At 30.6% G+C, this 16,586-nt stretch overlaps 1 protein-coding gene across 2 annotated transcripts in view; it reads left to right on the plus strand.

The window, feature by feature from the left end:
• LOC124359803 (mitoferrin-1-like) overlaps positions 1–16,586 on the plus strand; it is an 82,086-nt gene that overhangs the window by 40,500 nt on the left and 25,000 nt on the right. For both annotated transcript variants that reach the window (XM_046812846.1, XM_046812847.1), the window contains exon 3: positions 12,418–12,474. In XM_046812846.1, coding sequence (XP_046668802.1) covers positions 12,418–12,474 — 57 coding nt within the window. The remainder of the gene's footprint in view (positions 1–12,417; positions 12,475–16,586) is intronic.

Genomic DNA, 16,586 nt, shown 5'->3' on the forward strand with positions numbered 1-16,586 from the left:
TCTAACCAATTCTGTCACATATGTGTTTAATAAGAAAACTAACATATGATCTTTGGCCTTCCAATTGTATTTAGTAATTTTAATTGATTGTAATAAATTTAATCAATAATTAATTAATAATAGTTTTTGTATAAATTCCAACAGCACCTTTTACTATTAAATCTGTCAACGCACAAGTATCACAGTAAGTAGCATGATCACTTTATAGGTATGCTTGTACAAGCTGGGAGTAATAAACATTTTGTCAGTTGAAAGGTATCAGGCAAACAGAACTTCAATTGCTGTTAGATTGTCCTTGCTGATGGTCATTTCCCTCTTATTTAAATTTAATGTATTGAAATTTTCATTAATGTGTAATACTATATTATTAATAATTTTTTATCCCTACAACTGGGGATAAATTAGGTAATCGTTATGTACATCAGCATGAACATTGCTGAATTAGAATGAATAATAATATCGCAGATAATATAAAAATGAAAAACAATATAAAACTACGTGAAATGAATTTTAGCTAAACGAACTTCAATAACCTACTCAGAGCTGATAAATAATTTATCACATTTCATTAAAACTTTATTTGCACTATTAACACTATACACACACATACTCGTACACATTTAATACAACACTAAAACATGAATAAAACTACTAACATATAAGTAAGCAATGCCAGCAAGACGGCGTTCAGAACAAACGGCTGATGTTTTCATTTACATTTGGAATATTAAAATTGTTATGTCACAACCATAATAATCAAGAGAATAGAACATTAGTTTTCGTTAGCCTCTTTGTTTCCAAATCCAATGGCTTTATAAGAAGTGATTATTTGAGAGGGAATGTTTGACTGACAAAATGATGTTGGTAACACTACATAAATGGCAAAAGGCGTTAACATTTTGTCAATTAACACTACAAGGGTTAATTTATAATAATTTTCAATTTTTTCCTTGTGTTCTCTGGAATGTTACATTGTATTGTGATCATCAGCTTGTATTAAACTCCTATGTTTAATTTTTAATTTAATATTTGTAAACATTTATACACATACTATATTTTGCTTTGAATGAAGAAAAATATATAAAAATATACTGCATTTTATACAAAGTTAAAGCATGTTTGGTTAGGCAGCCCTCTATGACTTTGGTGTTACATGGGCTGTCTCACGTTTGTTTGGCTTGTGCATTGCATGGCATGCCGAGCGCCTCTGCCAGACAAGTCGAGCACATGAGTCGAGTTTTGTTGGGCACCGGCTGAACCGAACCGAGCCGTGCTTTGTGACTGATGTGAAAATACAATGTATGGGGGAGAGGTGGGCGGGTTTTGCGGCGGGCTCAGGGCGCGTAGACAATTTCTGGGGATCTTTCTCTTGGAAAACAATGCCTCTGATGAATTTAAAGCTTGAATAAAGAAAATTCTAATTTTAAGTCATGGAAATGCTTTTATGGAGTGAGGTTTTCTCAATTAATAAGGAAATCTTAGATGACAAAACTTCTAGAGTGGTCACTTATTTCCAGCGCCTCGTCTATGAGGAGATCAAGAGAACTGGTGGAGCAGATAATTTCAACATTGATAAGAAGATGATCATGAAATGTCATCAGAATAGGAGTCAATATCAAAAATACCTCACAGACCAAAGGAAGGCAAATGCGGCGGCCGCTGAAAAGAAGGAAACCAGGAAGAGAATTCAGGCTACTATCAACGACCATACACAAAAAAGGGCCAATATAGTAGGGGGAAAACAATAAGAGAGAGGCTGAAACCCTCCAGCTAGAAATTGAAAATTTAAAAATACAATTAAAGTTGTTGCTAGTCAAGTTATCCAAGAAATGGCTGTCTTAATTTCTTAATTAAATAAGAATAACTGACCATTTTTGAGTTTTTTTGACAAATTGTAATTTCTAAAGAATATAGTTTTATCATACCAAGATTGTTATTTTAGGTGCTAATAAAAATGTTTCTTGCAGATTGAATGATTGTTAAAATGCATAATTTATTTCACTTTATGTTCAAGTTTTAGTAAAAATAAACCTTATTTGTCTCAAATCTTAAGTTTATTTATTATTTAGAGATTTTAACAGTGTAGAAGGGTTTATCTCAGTTACCATATAGTTGTATGTCTGCATGTCTTAATGCCAAAACAGGCTCTCCAAAGATCTGAATTTTTCTCAAACCAGTCTGAAAAACCTGGAAAAGTCATTGAATTTCAAATTTTTATTGTTTTTACATATTTGCATATGTTTTTTATAATAGTTTTCAAGGAAAATGTTTTACTAAAAAATCTAAGTGTATATCTTGCTCCCCATACAACTTTGGTTATTTTGTACATCAAGTATGTTAAAAAATATTATTTGTTTTCTGTAAAGGAGGATAGAAGTTGGGATCTGTATCTATATATACAAAATACAAAAAAAGTTGCATTTTACTTGAAAACATTTTGTGTTGTATAAATATATGTTTTATAGCCATAGTAATATCTACATTTCTTTACTGGAAAACCCATATATAACAATAAATCATTGATGTAGGTGTATATTTTTTTGAAAAGAGAACCAGCAAAGCACAGAAAAGAAGGTGGTCAAGTTAACATGTAAATGTAGGGTCAAAACATTACATTTTTGGTCAGATTAATTACAAGTAGCTGTAGACACAAGTGCATTGATAAAGAGAGTGGAAAGAGTTAATATGCCAGTTATTAAAGAGTTGTGGTAACAACTCTGAGTATATTAACCTTGAAAACTAGTAATATCTTCAGTCTGACACTTCGATAGACAGTCATAACATGAAATCTAACTTAGTCCCAATTAATTGTGTCAAAAGAGGTTTGACAATCTTTATTGTTTTACGTAGAAGTTGAAATAAAAATTTCACAGAGAAAGTAAAAATGTGTGTTTTAAAAGTTTTAGCCATAGTATTTTGTACTTTTAGTTTATTAGGTAATGACTCTTTGATACATGCAACTTCCAGTTTTGGACACCATAACTTAAAAATTATAAATCATATTTATGAACGCAGGACTAGACACTTCAATTTGCCAGTGGTGAAGATACTGTGTATGGGCTATAAATAGTGATGATGCAGGGATCTTTGCCAAACTGTACTTGCCTCTTTTACGTTTCCTAATGCACCTATGGAGGTCTGTTTTACGGATGTTGCATTAACATAAGATATATCATTAATATTATAACCCTCTTATACAAAATAAATCAGGGATGTTTTAATGACTGTACTATTCCTGGGAACAGTATACAAAAAATTTTGGTTTGAATGGTATAATTTGGAGTTTTGTGTAGTAAAGCAGATGGATAAAACCTGTATGCTGGTCCTAAATAACAGATTATCTATCTAAGCCAGCATGTCTTGCCAGGGATTGGTAATCTGATTTATTGTGTTACTTAAATATGTAGAGTTATGGAAAAGGGCATACCAAGTTTAGTTTGTCTGACATGTTAATCAAAAATCATAAATATTTATTCATTTTCATCAAGAAAAGAATATGTGTCAGATAATTATAATATGGACTTATTCATTTAGTAGTCTAGAGTGGAAGTTATATGATCTTTTGCCAATGATGATGAAGGTGGGAGCAATTCATGAAATACGTCTTTGCAGAAAGAATGTCTGCAGTTGTGTTTTATATATATATATATATATATATATATATATATAGTTTGGGAAATTTAAATATTTAATGCTCATGCACATAATGCAATTCTGTAACTCATTGTAACAGATAAACTGAATCGGAATTGACTGAAAGGCAAAATATTGTCAAATTTAGCAACCTCTGAATTTAAAATTGTGCAAATACCGAGAACTTGGTCCAAATATACTTTTTGCTTTTTATAAAAACATGCTCTAAAAATTAACATTTTCCAAAAATATAAAACGACCAGACTTTATTAATATATTAATTACACCCATATGACAAATTTTGAGAAAATCACTTTATAGCAGATGCGACAAAAAGATCTATGAAAAATATGTGCAGTCTTAGTAAAAGAACATGAGATAATGTTTAACAGATAACTTAAACTTCCTTTCAACTAATTTTTAGTCACTGATAAATTGTTAATCTTCACCAGTGAACCTTATCACATGATAAGTTCTGGTGTCATGGTAGGCCAACTTATTGAATTTGTGAGCTACAAGTAGTTGAAATTGTCTATTTTTATCATTGAATGATATATAATATTCATTTTAAGCTGGTATTGATTTAGTATGTTGTCATTTTATTTAGTATTTGTATTCGAGACGTGGTATGAATCTAGATATAATATTTATTTGATACAATTCCAGTTAAAGGTTTGACCCACACCCTTTCCTGTTTATTAATATTAGTTGTTGTTTTGTTTGTTGGTTGAAAATGGGTCATTCAAGATGCAACCTCAAAAAATCAGTATTCACCATCATGAATTTTTAAATTCCAATCACATCATAATAGTGTTTACTCTTCATTGATATAGGTATTTAACTTTCTCTGTGCTAACACTTCTCATATGTTTTAATAGATAACTCACATTTTATGAACTCATGAATAAAATATAGTTACAGAAGTCAGTGCACAGGTTATGAGTTCAACTCTAGATGGTTACATTGTTAGACTGACTAATGTTTTTCTTACACGAACAGCATTTCAGGGTATAAAGGTCATGAGAACATAATTTTAACAAATTAATTTATACACACACATGCAAGTGTATAATATATTATCAAAATTGATTGTAAGTGTTGTAAATTAAAACACAGAGCACACCTTACTCTTATCTCTAGAGCTGTTTGACATCATCAACCATTCTTCAGTATAGCAGCAGCTTCTCCAAGCTATAATAACACTAATTGACCAGAAAATATTAAGTTCATTTTTAAACCTGTTACTTGGGTTAAATTCTTCCGGAACTGAAGGAGCTTTCCAATAAACTTCCTACATATATAACAGTATAGTTTTTTAAGCCTATGATTCCTAAGTGATATAGTAGTTTTTATATTGTATTACATATCTTTAACAATCAATAAGCTACCTCTAACTGGCAGTTAGACAGGCACTATTATCTCTATATTTAGTGGTGACCTTGTGTTATTACAAGACACATAATAGTACATTATTTAGTTTTGTGAAGAAGTTTTAGTCAACCATTAGGCCAAAGGATGAAATATTTGTTTCATGACAAATTTTATTAAAATTTACTTGTTTAGATATAAAATCCAAGAAAGAGCAAAATGGAGCCATTTTCAAAACAGTTTAGAATATGAATAAATAAATTGAATTTTTTTGCAAACATACATATCATTGATAAAATTAAATGTAAAATAACTGACAAAAAGGCCACAAATATGCATGTATTTACATGTAAAACATGCTTATATTTATTTAATTTTTAGTAAAATAAATAATATTAATTTATATAAATGGCTATAGCATAATTTAATTTTAGTAAATACCGATTAACAAAAGTTACTTAGACTGCCTGGCCTCAGATAGGCTACACCAACTATTTGCAAACTACCTAAATAAATTGTAAGAAATTTATTGCAGTGGTAGATAATTTAATGAATAGAAAAGTGAACTGGAAGATTAATAGTATATCATGGACATCATACCCTTTAATATTAATGTAGGAGAGTGCCCATGTTAAATATTTACACTTAATTATGTAATCTGGGTTTTTAAGGATTCATAAAGAAAGCACTACAAATAAATGAAGAAGTAGAGATAGGAAAAGAAAATGCATGTTTCAAGTGGACTGATTATGACTTGCCAAATTGTGTTGATCAGGTGTTTGCACATGGCCATCTTATCATCATTATCAGTGTAGCTAGGGTCTTAATAATATAACCATCAAAGTACTTAAAGTAAGTCAGTGTTATATTATGGCGTAATGTTAATTATTAGGGATGTCTCAGTACACGCTGTGTGATTTCTTGGGTAAAAAAAATATGTGTTACACTATATACATGGGTGACGTGTGTATATTTGCGTATGTATTTGGGTCATGTACTTACAGACAAACGTACGAAAATATGCACTGAATACAAATTTTATATTGTGAAATATATTTTACACTATATACATGGGTGACATTGAGAATATATTTCCATATGTCTGGATCTTGTACTTACAGACAAACAAACGAAAAAATGCACTGGACACAAATTTTATAATGTGAAATATATTTGTCGTAGCCCAGTTCTACAATGAATATTTAGTGTTACAGCACACCCTGTATAACTAATTAATTACCATTGCGTTTTTATCTTTGTAACTAGCAGTAGCAGATAACGTACTTTTATAACTAATAAGTTATATAACAGCATTGTAATTTTTGTTGATATAAATTTCACTAATGCCTAATGTTGTGCCAGCCAGAAAGATTTATATGTTTACTGGCATCTAATTCTTCCAGTTCATACTGTTGTTCCAAAACATTCTTAATATTTTGGTTTTACTGGAGTTTCCTCCTGGCCAAGTTTTTTTTAGTTTTAGCTCCATAGCGAAGCTAAAATATTTTAATAGTTTAATGGTGTGAGTAAGATTTAAATGCGGTATATAAAAAATCTTGATGTTTTATTTGAAGTAAGAGTCAAGGATCTTGCATTTAGTCCCAAAAGGACCTTTGTGCCTCTCTAATTGTATTCTCTCCTCTAATCTGACCAATCAGATTTGTGGGCTCCTGTTCTCTAATATTCTTTGCTCTCAAAAGATAAGCCCCTATCAGGTAAGATTTACAAGTTAGCCATGACACTGGCTGTGTAAAATATTTATACTGGTTAAAAAATAGAGGCAATCATAAATTTTATATACAATTTTATGAAAACACAATTTGGTACTTAGTTTGTTATAATTGGATGACAATTTGTTGTAAAATAACAGATTTCAGTTTAAAATTTTCATTGTTTTTGACATATTATGCACTGTTATGTTTTATTCTGTTGTCTGCTGTAATATTCCGCAAGAAGCATATCTATGACAACCATGTGTTGAGCAATTAGTTCTGGCATTTTATACTAAATGTCAACACTTTGTTGGTCCTCTGTCATGAATGTTTGCAACTTGGTGAGTTTGTTGTAGTTAGACTGTGCAGACAGCTACCACTTCTTGTTGCATGACATTCATCGTGGATTATTTAGTGTTTATTGTACCATGGAAATATCTGATGCATAATTAGATGATTGGCTTTGTTTGCCTGATGATAACATGAACGTGATAGTGAAAAGAGCTTAAGGGGCAATATATAAAAATTTGTTGTAAAATACACTTGCATTGTATAAGCACAGAACCTATTATTTTGTAAAATGATTTGAGGAATTTTCCCCAAGCAAGAAATTGGTTGTCATGCATGCTTGTCTTAGTGAGGGTCAAAAGTGTAAGGGTATCAAAAGAGTAAAAATGTTATCAAATGATAATTTGATATTTTATAATTTGATACACTTTAAACCAGCCTTCAAAGAATGAAGTAACTGTTATATAACCATCAGCCAAAGGTATAAAGAGACTAAAAATTGTAATGTTTAGCTAAATAACTGTATGTGTTTTGCGCCTAGCTAAAAAGATTGCAATATTATATTTAATAACCTTTCTATAATCTGCTATTTTGGCTTAAACCAAAACTAAAGCAGCCACAATTGATTTGTTAAAGAAAAATTTTCTGTACATTTCATGAGAAATTGGTTGTGAGGATATAAAATAAAAATAAAATCTCAACTAGTGGTTTATGAAAAGAAGAATCAAATAAAATCAAACTGATGTATTCTCAAAAAGACATACAGACTATAATACACAGAATACAAAAAAGAATAATACTCCCTCAAGAAGACGGTAGATATGTGTGTGGATGGAAAGAGTTCTTTTATTACTTTAATTACTCTTAAAATTTATAAACATGATATTAATCTTTTTTTAATTACAAATCAATACATTGTAAACAGTGAATGCATGTTGCTTTGTTTTTTGCAATGGTCTTACAAAACCAGTACATATATTTTTACAATGAACTGTGGAAACTGATGAATAAACAGCAGAATGCTTTTGAACACTGTAAATACTAGTATAAATACACAGTTTTATTAAAGATAAAAATGTATAATTGTATATAAAATGTTTTTAGGAAAATATATATTTTGAGGATGTGTATTTTGCATATAATTATTTATTTATCTAAGATGAAAATTTACCTCACAAATAATTTTTATTTAGTATCACAAAACTAAACATTTTTTTCAAAATTACTGTAATATTTTGATTACATAAATGAGTTTTTTTAGTCTTTTAAACTTATTTTAAAGTAAATTTAAACATATTTAAAAAAAAATTATTTACTAGACAATTTTAATATAATATTGTGTTTTGAAATTAATATTTATTCACCATTTTATTTTAAATTTGTAAATTAAGAATAATTTTTGTTGCCATAGTCAATGGTAAAGAGCATTGTTTCTTGGTAATTTTATAGCCCCTGGATTACAAACTGTTGTAACATTTTAAATTATCTTTTACTGTCTTATCACTGTTTGAGTCAATGCTGATTATAGTTTAGATTCATATAATTCATCATCATACAACAAATGTGTTGCAATAACATAGATATTTATGTCTGTGTATAACATTTATTAGCACATAACTAGATGGGTGGATACACAAGAAACATTTACCTGAAAAATCTGCTCTAAGATGAAGGTCAAACTAGACTGCTTCATGTGCCCCAATCCACCATCCTTATCATGACTTTTTTGCCTTCAGTTTGAGATTTAATTCACTCTTATCAGTTTTATTGTTCAGAACATGCTGGGGATATTTTAGGACTGCCAAATAGATAATTAACTGTTCACTTAGCTCCATTAAATTATTACTTTGCTAAAATTGTTCTTTTCTTACATGGTCAAATTATATATATATATATGTTGCCTTATTTTTCTTATATATAAAAATGGTGGAGCAAGTAAGTCTTGTGAAGCAATATTTATTGAAATTGTGTGTGTGTGTGTGTGTGTGTGTGTGTGTGTGCGCGCGCGCGCGCACGTGCATGTGCATGCGTATATGTGAGTATGGAAAACTAGGGTAATCATAGCAGATTTACATATTATTATTTTCTTGTCTTTATCTTGACTTGATGTCTTCTTAGATCCTGATATGTCTAATAAACTAACCACATTACTGAAAGAATACCAATCTATCAAGTAAGATGCCATTGAAAATGCAGGAATATTTAAACTACCTTGTAATGATTGCTCAAGTTTCTTCATTAATATTTCTAACACAAAGTTCTTTCTAGAAACAAAGCAGAAGAGATCCTGCTGTAGGGTTTGTCCAGAGAACATTTTCATTTCAAACCACTTAATAGATAATTACTACTCTTATTCTGATTTTTTTTTTAATTTAACCAATTTATTAATATCAATATCATTTATTACAACTAGTTAACTACGTTTAGTTAACTTTGTTTCTTACACATAATGAAGTATTGTCAGTTAAATGGATTATTTACTAACATATGTAAATTAACAATCGACTATCTACTCGGAATACTCAAATAATCAATAGCATATCCTGACCATAAAATTGAAACTTCAAGTCAAAATAGTCAACATAACAATTAAAACCTGGGAGACAGAAAGACACCAGAAGAAAGGAAATGGTATGGATGATGGAATGGTTACAACTCCTGGATCAGTTTGTAGTGTAAACTGTGTGAATCTGCAAAGTGTTTTCTTATATCTGTGTCTAAGTATTTATAGTGTTGTAAATTTCTGCTATTTATATTGTATTAATGATCGACAAGAAAATTAATTGTATTGTACCTAAGAAAGATATAAGAAAACAAGATATGTGTTAAAACTACTCTTCATTGACGTAATAAAACAATGAAACATAGCATAATCCTAGTAACAGTATTATATTTGTAATTAAATCTGGACAGAATTTCAATTACATCCTGAGTTTACCTCACAAGTTCATAAGAGAAGTCGGTTGCACAAAGCATTATGAAGAAATGGGTACCGTTATTTGAGCAAATAAATTGTAATGTTTGTGACAGATGTTAATTTTGAGAATGAAATTGCTTTCCATAAACTATTTAATTGTTATTATTTTAGTAACAAATAGACCATTTCAAATGTTGTAAGAATGATTAGCAAAATCACACACTCGTAATGTCGTGATTAAATATAGGTTATCACCGATAAATGTATTCTTTCTTTTATATTTATGATAAAACTATTTATCTTGACATTTTAACTTCTTTTTCACAGCCAAGCCGAGAAGGTTATCACATAATGGGAGAAATCATAATTATTGACTGATTGGAGGGATTGAAGACGTATCTGTTGGGATATAGCATATAGTTTGCATGAGATGTACTACTGGACATTACTTTAAGACAAAATGGGTGATGCAACACATAAAATATAATAATTTCTCACCTTTTAGTGTTGTAGAGATAGCGTTGCTTTATATTTTGAGTTTGGAAAATATATTTGTACGTTAACAAATTCACTACTACCACAGGAACTTGTGCAGTGTGTGCCGCTCAGTAGTCAAAGTGTTAAATTTATACCCCATTAAGATCATTTGTAACCAGGGCCTGGTTACAAAATGGTCTGTATTGTCTACTTTATATGCCTGTAATTCATTAAGACTACACTATTCAGGCTCTCACAAGGGTTTTGCTTATCACCATGAAGACACTTTTTCAATAGCTCGGGATTCAAGAAGTCCCTGAATATTTCATCCCTAAAAATTGTGGGGAAGTGTGTGTATTGTCATAGTTGTACTGCTCATTGCTATCTTGCTTTATTGAATTTACAACTGTTGGTTATAGTTGGATTGTTTTCACATCAGATAATTTGGTTTTTGCAAATTTTCTTTTCAGCAATCAGAAAGTAAAAGAAAAAAAACCATCTGCTGTTTCTGCTGTACAGTTTTACAGAATTACCAAAAAAAAAAAGAATTAAATAGTTATTTTAAAATAAAGCACTATAAAAAATAAAATGTTAGAGGAGAAGTGTCAGAACTTGATTAGCGTTGCTGAGAAGCTGGTGTACAACTAATTGAAAAACAATAGCAGACAACATGCATTGTGCAATATCAATATAACAATGATAACATTTCACTAAACAGCCATTTCAGGTGGCCATTGACATTCCAGTTGTCAGTTATTCTAATGCTCAGGTATAATGGTTTACGTGTTGTGCAATGCTTTGTTGAACACAACATGCAACATACCAGGTAAATTTTATACAAATACCTGACAGCATGTATTATTGTGCATATCAATTTGGCAAAGGTCTTATTTCACTAAACAACAGATGGCCATTAACATGTCAGTTGTTTTAATGACTAGGTAAACCATTATGTAGTTTCTAGTGTTTTGTTGAATACTGCATATTATAGTACATCAGGAAAATATTACATAAATAGCTAGTATGTATTTGCCTGTTGTGTAATATGGAAATGAACACATTTCATCAGACAACAGGTGGCCAGTGGCATACTGTTATTATCTGCCAATTGTTTAATTGCTTAGGCAAGGTAAATACAAGGTACTAAACATGTTGGACTAGCTATTTTTGTTTCTTCAACTAATTTGGATTAAAATTTTGTTTACTTGACTTGGATTTTATTGATTAAATTATATTTTCTAATCTAATATAAATAATTTATTATGAAATTAGGCAAATTCTATATTGATGTTTGTGTCTTAAAACTCCTTTAAAAAATCTTTTGAGAATTATGGGATTTACTAATTACAAAAGAGCAACCATTTTGAAATAAATTAACAAAAATAGAAAATTATAGTTTTACAAACTTGCTCATTTTGTAACAATAAAATTACTAAGGTTGGTGGTAAATTGGTTCATTGATCAAATAATTCAAAGTAATTTTTTATCTAAATTAAATATAGAATAGGTAATAAAATGTATAGCCAGCACAGTTTAGTAATGCTCTTTATACTGTCATGTTCATATTTCAACACAACACATAATTGCTCTATTAAAAGCCTCAGATTGATGGCAATGTGTATATTTTACTACTGTTCAATAAAGTACAATGATCAAATTTTAGTAAAGGCAAGTGGGTATGGCATTGTTATCTGTTGTTCTACTGGTGTGTTTAGCTGTTTATTGGTTTTGTATGATATTGTTATTTATATGAAAATAAAGGTGAAAAAAGTGGGCTCATAAAACATGTTTATACAAATAATTGTATTTTGTATCCTTCTCGTAGCCCAATCTTTGCTGTGTCCTGTCCTCACCTCAGCCTCTTTCTATCACCAAAATGTCTTGTCTTGGTTAAGTTTAATGTAGGAGTACAATACTTAAGATTTCTTGTGCTAAACTGCAAAATTAGTGTTACACTAGAATTTGAGTGCCACATTTTGTGGTAATTGTTTGTCAGGTTGTAATAGCATAGATGTGTTACAGGAGTGGCAGGCTCTGTTGCGACAGTGTTACATGATGGGATAATGACACCAGCAGACGGTGAGTGACATTTATATTTTTATTCGTTTAGTTTCAGTTGTGTTGAAAGTTATTGGTTCTGGTTTTTTTAAACATGAGAGGGAATAATAATTAAACAAACATGAAGTTTGTGTAGTTATGGTTTATTATGACCATCTTGGCAGTTAGCAGCACTGGTTATACATCTATAGCTATAGGTGTTCAAAAACTTAGAATGTGGATGTATTTTCATAAACATGAGCAAAAACGTTGTAATTAATGTATGTTTTTAAAACCCATAGCTTTTTACTTTTAAAACTGTTTGTATGTGCTTTTCATGTAACAATTTATTTATTGAGAACCAATGATAGTATGGTTATAAAACCTAATGATTTGTATTTGAGAGTAATATGCCTCAAGATTGAAATATGAAAAAATATTTTACCTGTTTCAATATAACAAATAGAAGTTTTCAGTTATAAATGTTTTAAGGTATAACATTACATTTTTGCTAATCACATACATACGGTTAGATTTTTGGACATAATAAAATTAACTATAATTAGCTACTTCTTTTTTTATTTTACTCGTATGATATTTTTAGCTCACCTTTGTGTGTACAATTATAGCCTAAATTTTGTATTATGTTTATGAACACCCTGTAGGCTGGAATCACATTGTGGGACAGTTTAAGCATGACTAATAAAATGTTTCTTCAAAAATTAGCTTTTAGGTTAATTTTTGTGTAGACTATTCTAACTATTACAATCACTATGGCTTTTTTAATTTGCTTGTGCTGGGTAGTCGGGTGTTAAAGTAATGTTGATAGTTTCACCATAATGTTGATAGCATTTCCATCAATATCCAGTAGAGAACTAAATAAATTTTTATCACATTTTATTTTAGTCACACACAATAGAGTTTTATATACAGGGTGGAGAAAGTTGCTTTCTTTGGCTATGTAATAGTAGTCGATGTTTAGTCAGGCTTTTCAAACGTGAAGAAAATAACCAAACTAATTTTTACAGGTTTGGTATGTTTTTAAAAATTTTCCTTGAAATTTAGAATTATTTAAAAAGTGAGAGGTAATACTTAGATTTTATACCTCTTTTTTCAATAAGATATCAGATAGAAAATAGTAAAAAGTTAGATTGTTTTCCTTAACCCTCTAACTGCTGATCATTTTTCCAAAAAACACTAGGCTGTTTCCGTGGTTACTGCAAGCACTTTTAATGTATGAAAATATAAATATTTAGTTTATATGTTTTTATCCCTTTATAATGCCAAAAATAAAATATCCATGTTAAAAGTGCTGAGTTATTTTTTGTATGACTATGCGAAAAGTGCCAGAGGCTTTTGGACAAAAGGGCAAGGTTTAAAAAAGAATTTTCAAAAATTTATTTTTGATCATAAAAAGCTTGTTTTTAATTCTTTTTGACGGTAAAATGATGTATCAGAAACTATTAAATATTTAGATTTGTATATAATTTTTTTAAATTAAAAAATCACTTTAGAAAGCAAAATTTCCACGGAAACAAAATAAAAATCAAGTTTGCGGTGAAATAACTATTATAAAAAAACTTAATGTTGAAATTTCAATACGTTTATGATAAAGAGCATTTTAAAACAACAGAAAATTGTGTGTAATAACTTAATATTGTATCATAAACAAAATTGTAAAAAATAGTTAATTTCTAGAGATTATTTTTACCGAAACACAAGGTTTCAGAAAAAATTCACCTAACATTTTATGTTCTATCATTAAAAACTCCTTTTTAATTCATTTGAAAGGTAAATTAACTGTCCATCAGAAAATATATAATAATAAGATGTTTATATCAATACGATGGAGGCAGCTGGTTGGCGAGGCCAAATACCACCTAGGGTATCCATGGCCATGGGAGTAAGAGTAAGTTATATCAATACAAAAATTAAAAATTACTTTAGACAGTGACTTTTCTATGGAAACCGAATAAAAATCCAGTTTAAGGTAAAATAAATACTGTAAAAAAAATTATTTTTAAATTTTAATACTTTTATGATGGAGAGCATTAAAAAATACTCTTAAATCATACTCTAAAAAAGCAAAGCAAAGTTTATTTTTATGGTGAATAATCAACTTTAATTCTCGTTTTAATTCTTTTCGAAATTTCAATAATAAAAACCATTTAAAAACAATGCAAAATCATGTGTAAAATAACATTATAACTGAGCAGGTCTAGCAAGAGCCGTGACCGGCGCGAGTGGGGAAGTGGAGTAGGGCATAGAGGGGCGAGAGGGAGGTAAGCACTGAGCCGCCTGGCCTCGCCGAGCGGCGCCGACGTGCTCACAAGCAACCACTATTCACAGATACGACATTCTAACCGCAGTCATAACTACTTATACCTTAATATTAATATTAGTAATTACATCATCTATGGCTTTAAACTATATATGACGAAATAATATTATCTAGCCTATATAAAATCCTAGAACTATTTAAATAAAATTAAAAACTTACAGTTATTTCAATCAGGGGTTCTATTCCACTCAAGTCCATGTCACCCATTTCATCATCACTTTCTGGATGGCTTGTCATCTTCTGTGTCGGAATCTTCTTCCAAATTAATTATTGTTTGTTCACTAATTTCGTCGATTTCTGGTTCTAATGCCAAGTAATCCAATTCCACTTTTTTTACATGGTTCACACGAGAACTCCACTGTTCTCGTGTTATCTGGCTACGTATCTCTACTACCAGTTGTTGAACTTCAGCTAATTTAAACGAAACGTTCCGTTTGGCTACACTTTCCTTAAGTAAACTCCATACCATTTCAATAGGATTTAAATCTGGGTGGTATGGTGGTAACCTTAAAACAGAATGGCCGGCTTCTGCTAGAATAGAATCTACTTTAAACATTTTGTACTTTGGTTTATTTTCTTTAATAACTGAGTACAATTCTGGTTTTAACATTTCTTTAGAAAAATGTATGTTTCTTTCTGATAGCCACTGTATTATGTCTGCCTTTAAAGTTGACGACGTGGGAGCTGGGTTCAACTGCACATTGTGGTAGGGTGCATTATCAATAACAATAACAGAGTTTTGGGGTATGTTAGGAATTAATTGTGTTTGTATCCATTTTTCATAGTTGCTGAAATTCATGTCACCATGATAATCCTCTGTTTTTTTCCCAGAAGTGAATGTCAATAGTGCATTATTTACAAAGCCATCTTCGTTACCGGCATGAACAATTATTATTCTCTCGCCCTTACTAATAGGGGTTTTTAAACCTGCCTCGCTTCCATCACTCCAACTCAAGGGTTTTGTGTGTGTAGAATAATCGTAGGTCTCGTCCATATAGATTACTGGCCTACCTTCCGATCGATAATTCTGGATATTTCTCAAATATTTTTAACGTAGTTCCCTTATATCACTTTTTTCAACCAATAATTTCCTGTTATTAACTGATTTCCTCCAGCGAAAGTTTAGCTTGTGTAAAACCTTACCTAACGACCATTTACTCCCTGTAAAATTAATTTTTTCTCTGAGAGCTGGTAATAGAATTTTTACTGTTGGTCGTTCGCCATTGATTTTGTGGAACTTATTTACAGTTCGCCTGACAACGCACAAATCAAACTTATCTAACTCCGTTTTGTTCTTTACTCTATGTCTTTTTTTATTTGGCGTATAAAACTGGGTTTCAGTCTGAACAACGGTTCTGCTTTCTGTAATAATTCTCTTTACAGACGTCAGTGATACACCCATGGCTTCCGCTACACGACATTGAATTTGTTTTAAATGTATTGCAGCTCCAGTTTCAGCTTCACGTTTCATAAATTTGTACACATATGCAATGATTTCTCGACTTTGGCTATGCAATACTTTTCGTCCACCAATTAGTTTACGATGCTGCTGAGCTTCCATAGTAATATGAGTACAAACAACAATAAAACAACCACTATATGACACACCTACAACAATGACAGCACGGTCACGTGAACGCTAGATGTCAGCACAACGGAACGACACGACTCCAACGTCTGACAGCAGTGAACTGAGCCGGCTGCTACCCCCACTCCTATGTCTGACCTCTAGGCTACTGCGCATCTTTGGCCCACGGCTCTTGCTAGACCTGCTCTGCTATACTTACTAAAAAGAAACTAAAAAATAAACACA

This window comes from Homalodisca vitripennis, chromosome 4 (genome assembly GCF_021130785.1).
Source record: "Homalodisca vitripennis isolate AUS2020 chromosome 4, UT_GWSS_2.1, whole genome shotgun sequence".
NCBI lineage: Eukaryota > Metazoa > Arthropoda > Insecta > Hemiptera > Cicadellidae > Homalodisca > Homalodisca vitripennis.